The following is a 16,968-nucleotide window of genomic DNA, read 5'->3' as shown; positions in this document are numbered from 1 at the left end:
CAGTTATGCCAGTTCCACATGCACAGCTCTGATCTGTTGTGTAATAGGCACAAACGTAATAGTCACTGGCACTGAAGTGGGTTGTGGGTGGGGATGGGCAAAACCCATTTCCCTAAAGCAAGTGAGCTTTCTGCTCACCTTCTTTCTGGAGCCTCTTAACCACCCCTAATCTGTCCCTGCTGCCTTGGAAAAGTTTCCCCATTTCTGCCCTGCAACTGTGCTCTTCATGCTGCTTGCTGCTTCTGCTGTCTGCCTGCCTGCCCGCCCTTCTCCCTCCCTCAGCCTGCCCTGGTGCCTTCCTCTCTCCTTTCAAAACCTCTGCAATCCCACTGCTGCGGCCCTTTCTCTCTATCCTACCTCTCTGCTCTCCCTCAATATTATGCCCTCACTCCTCCCTCTGCAAACTCCCTTACCTTCCCCACCCTCCTTCCCACTCCCTCAGTTCTCTCACTCACTTCCATACCCATTTTACTGCCCCTTCCGCAAAACTCCCTGAGGAAACTCTGCTGATGTTCTTCCTGTCCCAGTATGCTTTGGCAACCTTCCCATTTCTCTCTGGCTATCTCCCCTTCTTGCCCTGCAACTGGGTCTTTGGCATTCTCTCTGTGGCAGAGGGCGCAGGAAACAAGTTCAGAGGGGCTGATATACTAGGGAGTAATGCAACTTATTAGCCAATGCATCCCTGTGAGAAAAAACTCCAGATACTATTAAGGTAAAAATGCTACTACATGTCCCATAGCTTCTGCCCAGCGAGCAGCCCAAACAGTTCAGTGTATGAGGCACACCCTCCTCTGTCTCTTGTATTTATATGCTAACTTGGCAAAGCTCCAGAGAGACAATGCAGTTGCACTGTGAATGTGAATTTACAGCCTGGGGTTAAAGGAGTGGCAGCAAGAAGAGGCAAAACATATATTAATTTCAAAAGAGAGATTCTAGCTAATTTTATAGAAAAATGCCATTTATGTACACAGGAAGCTCTAGTCATCCACTCACACACACCCAAACTCTCTCTCTCTCACACTCACACATGCACACACACACTTGTGCACGCGCACACACAGAGTGCTGTTACCTGGACCGTCTCTATGATGACAGAAAAGGAGTTCTCCTTACAGTCTTTGGCAAATAGGTATTGACAAATCCCGCTGAAGGTGAAATGCTTGTTGTCAAAACTTTTGAAATGGGATTGGCCAGTGACAGAGCATTCGCCTGAGAAATACCAAGGGAAAACAGTCAGATCACTGAACAAATTCAGTGCTTTTTGTGGGACAGACAGAGGTGGTGGGAACAGAACAGGCCCTGCCAGGCTCACAGCTCCTAAAGGCTGCCTAGTGGTGGCAGCATGGCTTGCCCCACTGATGAAGTTATTGGAAATGAGGACTCCAGCCAAAGTTAGGAAGATCATACTGCAAGGTTTCCTCACACAGGGTGAAATTTACTCTTGCACAGAGAACCCTTCAAAATGACTCTTAAATAGGACTTTAAGTGGGGCACAAGCCTTGCTCTGGTTCTCTGCACGGAGGTGAAATTTACCCAGTAATATGTACTTAGGGGAGCAGAACCAGGGACTTCACTGTGGTTACTCGAGAGCTACTCAGGCCAGGTTCCCACATGGAGTTGCACCAGTTTACCTAATCGGTGTACTTAAACCGTGCAAAAGCCTGTGTGAACACTCCTAGGCTTCGTCTACACTAGAAAATTAAGTCGGCTTAACTGTATTGCTCAGTGCTGAGAAAAAATTTAGCTTTTTCTGTAAATTTACAGATGCCAGCTACCCAGGTTTAATCTGATAAACTAATAGCAGCTTATCTCATATAGTATTTCTCACCAATAGCACTCAAAGTGCTTTATGTAGGAGATGAACATCACCCCTATTTTATAGATGAGGAAATTGAGGCACAAGGAGGTGAAGTGACTTGCCCAAAGTCACCCCAACAAGCCAGTGTTAGAGCCAGGATTTTAACCCAGGTCTCCCAAATTCCAATCCAGTGTTGTATCTACTAGGCCATACTGCCCCTAGAGGTCCAAATGCTGCAATTTAACTAAATCAGTTTTTAGAACTGTGTAGATGAGGCCTACGTTGCAGAATTGAGCACTTTACAAGTTAAAAATGGAGCACTTCTTGTTCCTCAAACCCTGTTCTGATGTTCTTTTGTGGTGGTACCTAACTCTGAATTTTTGTTTCATCCTTGGGTCTTGACAGGTTGAGAACACTGTCTCTGTGTCTCAAGACCACATTACAATGTTCTAGTCATGGCTCCAGTAGCTGAATGCCTGTATCACAATAGCCTTATTTAATATAGAACAAGAAAAAATGCATTAGTTCCTTTGCTGGGTTTCCTGGGACTTTTTCAAGCATTTAGGTAAAAAATACTTTGATTTTATGTATCACAAAGGCAGAAGTGCTGGAAATTTTTTTTTTATAGTGGAGGTGCTAAAGGTAGAAACCATATAGTTGAGTTGTTACTACTATTTCAAGCCAGGGATGTGGCAGCACCCCCAGCACCTATGCTCAAAAGGGATAAAGAGCTGAAAGACATCAGACTAAGATATAGTTAAGTGTTTCTTACAGAGGCAGAACTTTTGGTGGTATTTTTTCTTATATTTAGTTTATTTAATTATCATTAAACCAGAAATAATTCACAGTTTAACAGCTAAAACCACAGCTCTTACAGAATAAAACTGAATTCTGGCTTGCAGTCCCTCCTATTGTGAAAATGAACTATTGAAATATAGGACTTTTTAACATATCTGCTCCCAGTGTGTATGTAGAAGGTTGTTCTTATTATTTCTGTGGTGGTAGGCCCAGAGGCCACAATTAGACTTGAGACCTCATTATATTAGGCACTGCCCAAACATATAGGAAAGACATGTTCTCTGCACCAAAGAGCTTACAATTTAATCAAGTTATTCCATGCAGTCACCAACACCTACATGGAGCCAGGAGCGGTGCGAGCGTTTTTGGCGCCCTAGGCGCAGGGCCGGCTCGCCGGTCCCACAGCTCCAGTGGACCTCCCGCAGGCATTCCTGCGGACAGTCCGCTGGTTCCCCGGCTCTGGTAGACCTGCCGCAGGTGTGCCTGTGGATGCTCCACCGGAGCCGTGGGACCAGCGGACCGTCCGCAGGAACGCCTGCGGAAGGTCCACTGGAGCAATCTGCTGCCCTCCCAAATCCTGGCACCCTAGGCAACCACCTAGGTCACCTAAATGGAAGCGCCAGCCCCACATGGAGCCCCAGTGAAGTCAATGAGAGTAGAGCTGACAGGGGAGAGAGGAGAGGGTCGATATTCATACCAGGTCCCCAAACACAGGGAGGCCCCCAAAACATCTGTAACTTCTGCATAAAGTGAAATGGGAGGGGGTGGGGCCCCAGCGAACATGATGTAGTAGGGCCAGAATTTCTCTGTATGGGCCATACAGGGATCTGCCTGCGCAGAACAAATTGCAGGCGCTGGGCCTAAAATGACAAGTCGATATCAAGGGTGAGGGAAGAGGGCTACCTTCACAATATGTACAGTCTGAACATACGTAAGTAAGTGACCACATAGACATTACTACACTTATCTACCCCTCAGCCTTAATTAGTTGACTAATGAGTTAGATCTGCTTGATGAAGGAACCAAAGCCAGCGATTTTTTATTCCTGTTCACCTGGCAGAGCCAGTTCAGCTCAAAGACAGGGAGCTGGATTCTATTCTCTCCTGTGCAGCAGCAGAATTGTAAACTATATTCTAACTGCAGCCCTTCGCTCCACACGTATTGATTCACCCCAGTAATCCCAATAAAGACAAAGGGGCTGCAATCACAAACAGATTTTAGCCCACATAATATTTCTTACTGATGACAAGGAATAAGACATAAAGATCATGGTTTGGGGTTTACATTCCAGGCTGAATTTGCACTTAAAAGCAGTAGCGTTTTTGACTTGTGAAGTGATTGCATTTGATCTAGAGTCACGAGACACAATAAACATTGAATCTCATGGGCATTTTTCCTTTTTTTAAGCAGTTACTTTGCACAGTTGTGCTGCACTTGGAGAACTCGCCAATGAACTAGACAAAGACAGGGCTGGATTGGGCCTGTGTGTGGCAGGCCTACATGGAATTTCTCATAAAATATGTCTCTCTTCCATTTTCAGTGATTCCACACATCTCAAATTGTGTTGTTTTTTTCTGAAATTTTGGAGCAACTGCTATTTCCATTTGAAGCAGGGGCTATTTTCAGGAAGGGTGGGGCAAGGCAGCTGAGAGTCCAATGAAAGGCTTTTCAATGTCTACTTGAAGGTAGGTGTAATTCTCCCACTTTGATCCTCTCTTGATCTCACCTCTGTCTTTGCCTCAGGGAGCTACATGTTTTCCCCATTTTCTGATCTCCCACATCCCCAGAATCCCCCTTCTCTTAGTTCTCCTCCTCTCTCACAACTCAGGACTAGGTAGGTCACAGCTGCCTTTGGCTATCCCCCTACACATACTCTTGCTGGGGCCTGCATCAGGCCAGTACTGGCTTCCTCTTTCTCTGCTGACTGCAGTGCTGGAACTGAAGAAGGGCCCAGAGCAGCAAATGTACATTTCAGATTCAGGGGAATGGGCTTATAGAGTGAAGGGGGGGCGGGGATGGGGACTTTGCTGGAGTAGTCTTATGGCAGGAGGTATGACACTCCATCTCCTCCTCCTCCTCCCTGCACACCCTCCAGGATGGATGAGTACCCAGGATGTAAGTGTCAGCTACCCATTGCAAACAGGTTGTTCTAGGTGAGTTTAGGAAGGAGAGAAAAAAAGACTGGTGGCCTGCTACCCCCCTCTGTCACCATTAATGGAACACAGGTGGACTACTTGCCTCTCCCCAGCCATGGCTCTAGCTCCTTGAACAGAACACATCACTTATGACCCAAGCCTGCAAACACTACTGAACAGAGTACCATGCATGGTCCAGTTTACTTCTATGACATGTAGGGCTTACTGTTGTAAGTAGTCCGATCAGAGTGTTTGCTAAATCAGGCCATTAGTTAGGACTTGTCTACATGAGGACATTCAGAAAAATTAATCCAAATTGATCCTCAAAGTGGATTAGTTAAACTGCATTAAACCCTTTTGTGGACTCTCTTAGGGTATCTACACTGCAATGAGACACCCATGGCTGGCCCATGCCACCAGACTTGGACTTGGGGGGCTCGGGCAAAGGGGCTCTATAATTGTGATGTAGATATTTGGACTCAGGCTGGAGTCCAGGCTGTAGAACTCTGTGAGGGGGGAGGGTCCCAGAGCTCAGGCTGCAACCTGAGCCTGAACGTCTACATTACAATTAAAGAGCCCCTTAGCCCAAGCCCCATGTAGAGTCTAATTGCAGTATAGACATACCATTATTCAGAAATAAAGTGGCCTTAATTCAGTTTAGTTTGATTGACTTTCAAAGTGAATCAAGCTAAACTGAATTAAGGTCAATTTAATTCTGAATAAGAGTGCCCACACAGAGGGCTTGATGTGATTTAAATAATCCACTTTAAATTCATACTGTTTGTTAATTCAGATTAATTTTCCTGTCCATATGTAGATAAACCCTTAGAAAATTGTAGATACTCAAGTTAGCACAGCAGTTTTCCTTTACCTGGAAGCTTCTACTCTGAACCTACAGATCTTTTACAACATGGCAAGAAAAGCAATGGAAAGAGAACTTGTACTTTTTTCCCTAAACAGGTATTTACATTGCCACACACAAGCCCGTCTGCAAAGCCTGATGTATCTTGTGGACTCCTGGACTCTTGAAATATGATCCTGGTGCTGACTTGCTGCCAGAGTTCGAAACAAGGACAAAGACAACTCCCCTGTCTGTGCGCTCATCCATGTGTGGGACTGACCTAGGCAAGGCTTACATATTTTTGGGGAGCTATAAGCACAAGGGTCAGCTTACCTGGGCACTCCTCGTTGCTGCAGATCCAGATGCCACGTCGACAAATGCTAGGAAATATATTGTTGAAAAGTTAGAGTGCATGATTTCACATCCACCGCGGCATGTCCCAAAACAGCTGAAAGCTGAGCTTCCCTTTCAGAAAAATCAAACCAGTCATGCTTCCCCATGCCTCAATATAGCTTAACATATGCATCTTCCATACACACACTCCTTCCAGCTAGCCCCTTGGGAAACACTGTAGTATTGAACTGTAATATTGTTTTTCTAAAAGGAATCAATTTGGGGAAGTTCTACGGCTTGTGTTATACAGGAGGTCAGGTGAGATGATCACAGTGGTCCCTTCTGGCCTGAAATCTATGACTCAGCATGGTTATAAAAATACAGAACTCTTTCTCCTTTTTTTTCCCCAAGCCACCTATTTATTTTAGCTGTAACCTGTGTTCTTTTAAAACCAAATAGTTTTAAAAAAGTCCTCAGAGGGTTTCCTCTGAAACCCTGGCACGTACAGTCTTAATGATGAATAACCCTTCTTGTGTGTGAGAGGAAGAGAGAGAAATAATATTTCTTTCCAGGTCTGTGGATGGGAGAATGGAATCAGTATCAGCTCCTGGAGGCAGTAGTGGTATAAGGCATAGTCAATGCACACCACTGGCTGTTGTTATCATGCCTGGTCCTATAGGGCACAACACCTGCAAGCCCCACAACTTTTTATAAGAGAATGAATTGGGATTGGCTGGCTCTCATTTGATCAGTTAGCCCATCCCTTGTACACCCTCTGGAGCGAGCTGAATTACTTAGGGTGATACAAGGGAGGCTAATGGTACAATATTCAGCAAGGGAATATTTAAGCTGAATAGCAGGAAGCATTTTCTAAGGATGAAGTCTATTAAACTGGACTAGTCTTCCAAGGGCAGGGTGATTTGGATAATGCTGTCAAACCCAGAGCTGCAGAAGGTCCTAGGGTTGGGGGGCTCCATCCCACCTGGGAGAGGTTGAGGTGCTAATGTGATGGTCACTGCTCATGCATCATTGATACATGGGCGTGGGGGGCTGAGCTGCTTTTTGCTGACTGTGGTAATACACAGAGCCTCCTGCTTTATTGCACTGTGGCGCTGGATGGGCCGCATATCAGGTTCCCTCTTTTGTTTGATTGGAAACATCTGCCCGATGTTCCCCTAACTCCATACACACACAGAGTTCAGGATACATTGCTCACTCCCTTCCCTCTGCTTGGGTAACAACCTCCTGCCCCTTCAGGATGGCATTCAGGGTAGATGTGAAAGAAGAAAGTTGCACATTGAATCTAAGGCTACAAAGCTGGAGAGGGGCAACATGATGGCTTTGCAAGAGGGAGGGGGGCATGAATTTGTCTTAAGTAGCCTTCTCAAAGGACATTTTGAACTAAGTTTAAGGGAAGTTAAATAAATGTAGAAAGTCAAAACAAAACCCCACCATCCAAAACTAGCTGGGACTGGGAGTCTGCAATTTTATGTTATTCAGGAAACAAATATTTTTCCACTGCATGAAAGACTATGACCCCTACACAATTCTACTAGATCAAATATCTCTGCGAAAATGGAGTTGATTGAGCCTTTGTGAACAGCTTACTTCTGGGAAGAGGTTGGCTCATCCAAATCTTAAACTGAGGCATTTGCCAATTAAAAGAAAGGCGGGGGGGGGGGGATGTGCACAAAACTGAAGAGCAGTACTTATCTAGAGCAGCCTGGGTCATAGCAATTGCACTGCATCATTGTATTTACCATGAGTTGCAGTCCTGGGAGATGGAAGAGCCAGGAGGATAGCGCATGCCAGAATGTATGCAGGAACACTCAGAGCTGTCAACGCAGCTATCGCCATCAAGTAGCTTCCCCACTGGATAGTTCAGGTATTGGCAAAGAGGAAAACACACATTAGATCCACTCTTGACAAGATTTCATTTGCATTCTTATCCAGGGTTACTCACAGCGCTAATTGTAAAGGGCTGGGATTGTCCAAAGAACCTCATGTGAATTGAGGAGTTTCATTCAGATGCTGCTTCTGCCTGTGAACGTGCTAAATTGTGCATTTCTGGAAGCCCCATAGACATCCCATTTAAGCCACTCTGCACAATCACTGGGGGTGGGCTCAAGCCAGAACCCTACATCCAGCCATCTTTAAGGTTAGAGTAACCATGAGTCCTGTGGCACCTTAAAGACTAACATGTATTGGAGCATAAGCTTTTGTGGGTGAATACCCACTTTGCCAGATGTGCGTCTGACAAAGTGGATATTCACCCACGAAAGCTCATGCTCCAATACGTCTGTTAGTCTTTAAGGTGCCACAGGACTCATTGTTGCTTTTTACAGATCCAGACTAACACGGCTACCCCTCTGATATTTAAGGTTAGAATGTGGGAGATGTGGAAGAGGATCGAAATCCAGGTCCAAACCTAGACCTGAATGATCATGATCAAGGCTAGTCTGGAACTGTAATAAAAATGTAATAGTCCATGGGCCCATATGTATGGTCACCAGTGAGGGATTGATCCCAGACCAGTGTCACAAGTCCTTACCAGAAGTACATGTATCAAAGGGTTTCAATGGTGAGGGGTGGGGGTAGGAGTCAATAGATGGGTAAGCGCATGTAGTGACAGCTGAGGAGAAATGAGTGGGATAGGAGCTGGAGGAGCCATCAGCAGGAAAACAGAGAGCCTGCATAGTGGCTGTCCAGCCAGCACGCTTTGAGCAGCTGCAGCTTTGCTGGCTGGCCAAGATGGAAGCTGCAGCTGTCTCAGCCAGCAAACAGTAGAAGAAAGCTGCGTGCCACAAACAGGCCTGTAGAGGAACAAAAGTCAAGTTGCTGAGTCAAATCATTCCCCCTTCACTCACGCAGGAAATCAGGAATGAGCGGGTTATGTCTCCGGTGACTCTTTTAAGGACTATCGTGCCCATATTACAGATGGATAAACTGAAGCACAGACAGGTTAAATGATTTGTCCCAGGTCACCAAATGAGCCAATGGAATAGCCATGAATGGAGCAAAGGGTTCCTGACTTTCAGAGACCCATGCTCACAACTAGAAGACACCTCTTTCCTATATTTACTTCCGAGAAGTCCCCCAATGAGAAATTAAACTGGGATCTATGCATTTAAAAGCAGCAGGGCTCTCCAAGAAGAAAACGGAAAGTCTGTATTTTCCTGGCAAAAGTAACTAAACATTAAAACTGCTATGTGGTGCCCAAGTTGAACTGGCTCCTTTTTCTCTTGGAGCAGAGGCTGGACTGGAGCAGGGAAGAAAAACATCAGTTAAAGTCTCCTCAAGTTCCATCGTAAGCAGATTCCCCGCTCACTTGGTCAGATCCTTCTTGGATGTGGCATGTTATGAAACGCAGGTAAAATTCTCCTTCACTAACATTGCACTGAAACAATAGAACACGTATTTGAAGTATTTCTTCCTTTTCTCTCCCTGACACTCATGTAGTTACCTCCTTGCTTCCCTTTGCCATTCTCTCCCTCCATAGCATCTTTAGCAGTGCTCTTCCCAGCCTCTTCTTACAGCTCCATTCCTCTGCTCTCTCCCAGTCACACTTCTCCTGAACTGAGGTGACCAGAGCAGCTACAGTAGAACTTCAGAGTTACAAACACCAGAGTTACAATCTAAGCAGTTAACCACACACTTCATTTGGAACTGGACGTACACAATCAGGCAGCAGAGACTTAAAAAAAATATCATACAGCACAGTACTGTGTTAAACATAAACTGCTAAAAATAAGGAGAAAGATTTTTTTTTAAATTGACAAGTTAAAGAAACTGTTTCTATGCTTGTTTCATTTAAATTAAGATGGTTAAAAGCAGCATTTTTCTTCTGCATTGTAAAGTTTCAAAGCTGTATTCAGTCAATGTTCAGTTGTAAACGTTTGAAAGAACAACCATAAAATTTTATTCAGAGTTACAAACAACCTCTGTTCCCAAAGTGTTCGTAACGCTGAGGTTCTACTGTAATTGAAACAACCAGCTGTGAAGCAGGGTAGCAGCAGTATTTCCCAGCTAATTAATTCCACTCTCTTGGCTATTCCTTACCCTGTCCAGATTGTGAGGGGATGGGAATGAGGTGAAATCAGTCAGCTCTGAACAGGGGTGGCTCCAGGCACCAGCACACCAAGCGTGTGATTGGGGTGGCAACCCGCAGGGGGTGCTCTGCCGGTCGCCGCGAGGGCAGCAGGCAGACTGCCTTCGGCGGCACACCTGTGGAGGGTCCGCTGGTCCCGTGGTTTCGGCGGACCTCCGGCAAGCTGCCGCCAAATTCGCAGGACTGGGGACCTCCTGCAGGCAAACTGCCGAAGGCAGCCTGCCCACCGTGCTTGGGCGGCAAAATGCTTAGAGCTGCCCCTGGCTCTGAAGCAGTTTTGCTACAGTGTTCCAGTTTCAGTTAGCTGTCTTGTTAACACCGCTGTGCAGGTATAGGCTATTTTGTGATGCAGAGCAGGGCAGGGGATAGAGTCAGCAGTGCCTGTTGTTCTAAAAGGAATAGTCTAATCCAAACTCTGCTTTGGAGGAACCATCCAAGCACTATCCAGGCCATCCTGCTTAGTGTTTATAACCAGATGTGATCAAACATATTCAGTGCCCTGTTCTTTCAATCATCCAACTCCTGCACCTCTACTTGCAGCCTGAACACCTTTCATCCAAAGCCATGTCTACACTACAGAATTATGTCAACCTATGTTACATTGACATACAGCTACAGCAGTTATTAAATCGCTTTTGCATGTCCACGCTGCTTCTTGTGTCGGTGGCGCGTGGCCTCATCAGGAGCGCTTGCACTAATTTAACTGTCAGTGTGGGGCTTTGTGGGAAGGCTTCTGAAAGCCAGCAACAGTGGACTTAAGCAACACAGTTTCTACACTGACGCTGCATCGACCTAACTGTGTCAACCTAAGCTCTATGTCTCTCGCAGAGGCGGAGTTAAGTCAGCATAACTGGTGAGTTACATCGGTGGGAATGACAATTTAGTGTAGCCGCTGGCAGAGTTAGGTTGACGGAGTCGATCTAATGCTGTAGTATAGACCGGATCCCAGAATGCTTTGATTACCTGCTGCAGCACATCATCATTTGAGTTTCGTACACCGTTGTCTTTAGAATTGTACAAGCCACTTTGCTAACAAGTTGAAAAGTTTAGGAGCATTGCTGCTGCAGGCAAAGGGTGCTGAGTAGTGTTCACCCTGAGTAACAGCAAAATGCCTATACACTTGCTATTAGACACCAAGGAAGATATGCAGATCTGAAAGGCTAACGCCTTACAAAATGAACTACACTGGGGCTTTACAGACACAACGCTTGTCCAGGGGAGGTTGAGCAGTAGGAGTTCATAGATTCATAAGATCAGAAGACCTGTATAACATGGGCCATAGGACTTTGCCTGTTAATTAACTGGCCCGTAGAGACATTCAAGTTCCCCCACCCTGCCATCTCCCCAGGCCATGCCCTGCACTGACAGAATACAAAAGAAACTGCAATATAATAGGAACAACAGTGAGGTATAAATGGCTGTAAAGACCAATTTAGAATGAAATGTCGATGGCGCGCGCACACACACATACACACACACACAACTCTAGCATTGTTGCCACTCCCCTGCTGTGAAACATGCTTTCTGCATATTAAAGCTTACTCAGTTACATGAGGTATCTGGTAAATTACTATAGAGAGTTAAACATACATCTTTGTACACACCAGTGAAGTCAACACTATAAACATGAACTACAAGGCTATTCCCACTTAGAGAAGCAAGAGGAGGGAGAACATGGTTTCTGCAGCCAAAGATCAAGCTTTCTTCAATATGGCAGTGATGGACACATTAGAGGAAGAGAGAAAAAACATATAGACGAAACTCTGCTCAGCTTAACCATGCAAGTAGCCCCGCTGAATTCAATGAGATAATTTGTATGAACAAGGCAATACGAACAATTTGCCCTATAGATTTAAACCACTAAGGATCCTCCTGAACAAAATGTAAAATATCTCCCCTTTTTGCTTTAATAATCCCCTTCAGTAGAATCATCTCATCTTCTTCTGAGAGTTGGATCCTCTAACCTGAAGTAATTCAGAAGAAATTTATAGGTTTGTAGGCATCAGATTGTGCAACCCTGGCCTGGAAGGAATTTCTGCTGCACTAACTGGTGCTGATGTTCACAAAAAAAAATATTTTTTCAGTTGAACTTAAATAGAAGTCCTTTCACAGAGCAAGCATACAGGCAGTATAGAAACTGACCTATTCTAGGGCACACACAAAGAGAAGTGCTGATTTCAGGAACATTTGAAGACAGACATTGGTTTTCTTCTGGTAAAATAGGTAACATCATTGCCAAATGTTTCTCTGTGTAAATAAATCAGTAAATAAATTACCAGGGCAGCTGCAGCCATCAGCACATTGTCCTTGACAAACTTCATTGATATTCAGACTCTGGCAGGTTTTGACACAAGGAGATACACACTCCTTATACTCCATGCCAACTGGACATCTTGGCCCTGAAACAATTAAACAAAATTAGAAATACATATCCCTTAATAACTGTAAATCTCTTTAATTATCATAGAACAAACGATCAGGGTCAGAGATGAGGTCAAATCCTCTCTGATCAATGATTTCATTTTCGGGAACAAAATATTTAATAGATGTTAATTTTGTTGCTTAATTTGACAGTTGCATCTGCCACTCTGCTCTATAGAGAACGAGACCTCTGTGAAAGCTTGAAGGCTTATATATTTCATCAACAGACGTTTGTCCAGTAAAGATATTACCTCACTGGCCTTGCCACTTTGTTCTATAGACATGTTTAAGGTTAAAAAAAAATTGTTTTTTCACAAATCACATATCATCCATGGAAAAAAAGCAAATTACGTGATAATAATTCTGAGTGTAATCTGTGTGATCCAATACTGAGAAAAGCCCTGCAAGGATATCTAGCTGCTTCTGATACAGAAATGGATTATTTACCTCCTAAAGACCCTCACATTTGTAAAGCTCATTCACTTTGTCACACTGCTGTCTTGTATTGACAGGGAGAAGTGAATCAGGTGTGGGACCTAGAAATCCCAAAATATATCCTTGAGCTGGACCAGCCTTAACATGCATGGGTTCATTCTCGGCTTCTTTTTATGAACTATCATCAAATTTCCAGTTAATTCTATTTCCCAATGACATTACTCATGGGACGCACATAGCATGGCAGAGACAAATTTACCCAGAATGCTTGTATCAAAGGGCCCTCTGGTGACAACCACATGGACTGATTTGCACTGACAACACTACACCATGCAAGCAGAGTTTCTTTGCTGGGCAAGATGCTTCCGTAAAAGCTAACACAAAAGAAAGCAATGTCCTCACATTAGGATTAAGGCACAGAGTAGTCTCTTTCCCAGGGGACCATATGCCACACGGGACTCATGTCTCTAGGAAGCAGCATAAGGTCCTTACCAGCAGAATAAAAATATATTTAAGCTTGTCGTGACAGATATGACAATATCCTTCAATATCCTGGACATTGTGGAATTAAGATAAAATTTACTGAGGTTAGGTTTACACTGTGAACCTTATAGCAGCAGAGCTGTGCCACTACAGCCATGCCGCCATGTAAGGAGTGATCACTCTTGCCAACAAAATAAATCCGCCCCCAAAAGAGTCGGTAGCTTTGTGGTCAGGAGAGCATCTCCCATCGACAAAGCGCTGTTCACACCAGCACTTTTCATCAGTAAAACTTCTGTCGGCCAGGTGTGTGTTTTTTTCACACCCCTGACCGACAAAAGTTTTACCAATGAAAGTGCAGCGTAGACAAAGCCTGGGTTAAATTTAATGCCCTCGGGGTCCGTTGTATTAAAAATGCAATTGTGGATTTGTTATTGAGAATTGTTTGTAATTTCTCTATGAGACTGACTAATGCAATTTCTGGGAAGGATAAGAAATGTCAAGGACTTTTAGGACAATACATGTGAAGTGGATTTCCTTGGAAATACTGGGTGTCAATAGACTGCAAATGACTCATGGGGGAGGCGGTGATGTTCATCCTTTTGAAGCTGTGCCTGGAGAACAACCCATTGTCCACTAATTACCTGCTTCTGGAAACTCCAGAGCAAAGACCCCTAAAGGATAGGCTAAAACTTTTCATGAGTGTGCCAGTTCTGAGCTGAGGCTGTTATGAATTTATGATCAAGAAGAGACTCCTTGGTGGGCTTTGAAGGACTAATCACCTGCCTCAGCCCTTGTTCGAGTTGAGGTGATCTCTGCTAAGCTTATTAGCACATGTAGTTCTTTTATTGGTTTTAATGTTTTCTCAGCAGTGCTTTTACCGTAAGAATAAAACATGCTTGCATAGAAAGAACTGCTTGGTAAATCATAACTGTGGCCAGCTACACTGTTACTAGTCTCTGGAGAGCAAGCAAGCAGGCCTGCTTAGGCAGACTATCTGCTAGTGAATTCATAGTATAATCAGGGAGCTGTTCAGTCTCGGTCAGAAAGGAGAGAGATGGAGGTCTCCACCCAACAGATGTGATGGCTGGGGAGCAGGAAACTAGAGTGGGTGTCCTTGCTGGGCTAGAGATGGGGAGTACAGGTGCAGTGGCCTAAACTATGACATTATCTCCTCCCCCAAAGAGTAAACAAGGAAAAACAAATGCTGTTGATCTGTGGGTTTGACTAAAAACACAAATGAAAATAAACCTCCCTTCCCAACAGTATGGAGAACGGTTCTGGCCCTCCCTACTGGCAAACCAGGGGCTTGATTTTCCCTGCCCCACTCCTTGTATAGTTATTTCTGTCAGTGTAAGGAGAGTGTAATGTGGATGTAACACACCACCAGATCAGAATGGTAGCATCGTACACACACTTTGTACTAATGTTAAAAACTACACAAAGTGCAGGGCAATGGAGAGACTCATACCGCAAAGAAGTAAGATTGCCTCATTTATTAGTCCATCTCTCTTGACAGGCAGCTCAAACAGATGTTCTGGAAGAGGGCATGTTCTCATCTCTTCCTCTCACTCTCTGCCCTCACTGACTTTTAGCCGCTTCTTTGACCTTCTGGGTATTGCGTATGAACACCCTGTCACCTGTCCCTAATGAATGTGTACTTCCCTGGTCAAAATAGGGTGATCATGTCTTGAATCACATATTATCTGGAAGTTTATTGGCAGAGTTAGAAATCAAGCCACCTCAACCCAAAGCTCATGGCTGGCAGCACTCTGTTGATAATGGAGCCACATCATGGATAGACACTCCTGTAGAGTAGATTCAAGCTAGTAAAGAATGAGGGAACAAAATAATCTTGCTAGATAAACCAGGAGAGGAGTAAAAGCTTTTTCTGACAGACCCTCTCAACTGCAATGTATAGATCTGTGGGTTAAGCAATAATAGCCTTACGGGAAAGCTTTGGAATCATAATGATATAGTCTTACTACACGAGCTGTCGTTGGGCCAGCCATCCACAATCACTCCTTGCTGAGCGCAGCTCCTGGCATACTCAAGGAAAGTTGGACAGTGACAGTGCATGTCCTGAGCACAGGTGCACAAGTCTTCTTCACAGAGACCAATGAATAGCTCCGGATCAACTCGATGGTGGCATTTGGAGAATACTGAAGATGTCCTTAGCAGCTGGCACCTTTCCATGATGTCCTGCGTAATTAGAACAAGTGAGAGGGAAAAATCAAAATATTGTTGCAGACTGTTTAGATCAGTGTTCCTCAACCAACGGGTCATGAATTGGGGCGGGGGGGGATGGTATGAAAGACAATCTGGGGGATTGTGGGGTTTTGAAAATTTTAATATAATCTAAAGCAAAAGAAATGTCACTCCTCCACCCCCCACACACTGTTACCCTTCAAGGTCAATTATTAGAGTTGTAGGGTCATAAATTTTAGAGCCAGACAGGACCACCAGATCATTCAGTCTCACCTGCTGTACATCACAGGCCAATAAGCACCACCCAGCCACCTCCACACTAAACCCAACAACCAGAATTATACCAAATTATTACATCCCTCAGGAGACTAAACTATTATGTGGCACAGGCAGAGAACAGAAAGGACCCATGTGCATCAATGTACCTATGTTAACCTCTTGACACACACACATACAGAAATAAATTATATTAATGACAACAGTGAAGTCTAATATTATATTGCCCAATTCTAATATTTTTATCTAGACCCTGTTTTTTCACTGCAGGATTAGAAGATGAGTAAGTGTCACAGAAGTCATGGGAGTTACTCTGACCCTTGAATTTCCATACCAACATCTGACATAATGGCTGTGAGCTAACTGCTTTTATATATAAGTAAAATATAGGTATATGCCAGGAAGCAATAAATAAATAGTTAATCTGAGTCTGACCTAGTTAAATGTTTAGCTGCTGGTGGTAGGAGAGAGATAATTTAAACTATCCAAGATGTTCCAAGGACTTTGACAAATTATAGCTGATTTTTCCTTCTTTTGATGAATTTTGTCAATGTATCAATATAGTTGATTTCTGATAATTAAATTTGAAAATATAAACAATTATAAACTGGTTAAAAGATAGGAAACAAAGGGTAGGAATAAATGGTCAGTTTTCAGAATGGAGAGACTTAAATAGTGGTGTCCTCAGAGGTCTGTACTAGGCCCAGTCCTATTCAACATATTCATAAATGATCTGGAAAAAGGGGTAAAAACAGTGAAGTGCAAAATTTGCAGATGATACAAAACTACTCAAGATAGTTAAATCCCAGGCAGACTGCGAAGAGCAACAAAAGGATCTCTCAAAACTGGGAGACTGGGGAATAAAATGGCAGATGAAATTCAGTGTTGGTAAACGCAAAGTAATGCACACTGGAAAACATAATCTCAACTATACATATAAAATGGTGGGGTCTAAATTAGCTGCGACAACTCAAGAAAGAGATCTTGAAGTCATTGTGGATAGTTCTCTGAAAACATCCACTTAATATGCAGAGGCAGTCAAAAAGCAAACAGAATGTTGGGAATTATTAAGCAAAGGCTAGATAATAAGATAGAAAATATCATATTGCCTCTTTATAAACCCATGGTATGCCCA

At 44.0% G+C, this 16,968-nt stretch overlaps 1 protein-coding gene across 1 annotated transcript in view; it reads right to left on the bottom strand.

The window, feature by feature from the left end:
* Window positions 1-16,968, bottom strand: part of VWF (von Willebrand factor) — a 239,452-nt gene that overhangs the window by 176,318 nt on the left and 46,166 nt on the right. Inside the window, exons 7-11 of the mRNA XM_032780579.2 lie at window positions 15,335-15,551; window positions 12,290-12,412; window positions 7,666-7,777; window positions 5,906-5,952; window positions 1,073-1,209 (exon numbers count right to left, since the gene is read on the bottom strand). Of these exons, the coding sequence (XP_032636470.1) occupies window positions 1,073-1,209; window positions 5,906-5,952; window positions 7,666-7,777; window positions 12,290-12,412; window positions 15,335-15,551 (636 nt within the window). The remainder of the gene's footprint in view (window positions 1-1,072; window positions 1,210-5,905; window positions 5,953-7,665; window positions 7,778-12,289; window positions 12,413-15,334; window positions 15,552-16,968) is intronic.

Source organism: Chelonoidis abingdonii, chromosome 1, assembly GCF_003597395.2.
Source record: "Chelonoidis abingdonii isolate Lonesome George chromosome 1, CheloAbing_2.0, whole genome shotgun sequence".
Lineage (NCBI taxonomy): Eukaryota > Metazoa > Chordata > Testudines > Testudinidae > Chelonoidis > Chelonoidis abingdonii.
Note: the sequence above shows the minus strand (reverse complement) of the source record. Positions and strands in the feature narration are given on the sequence as shown.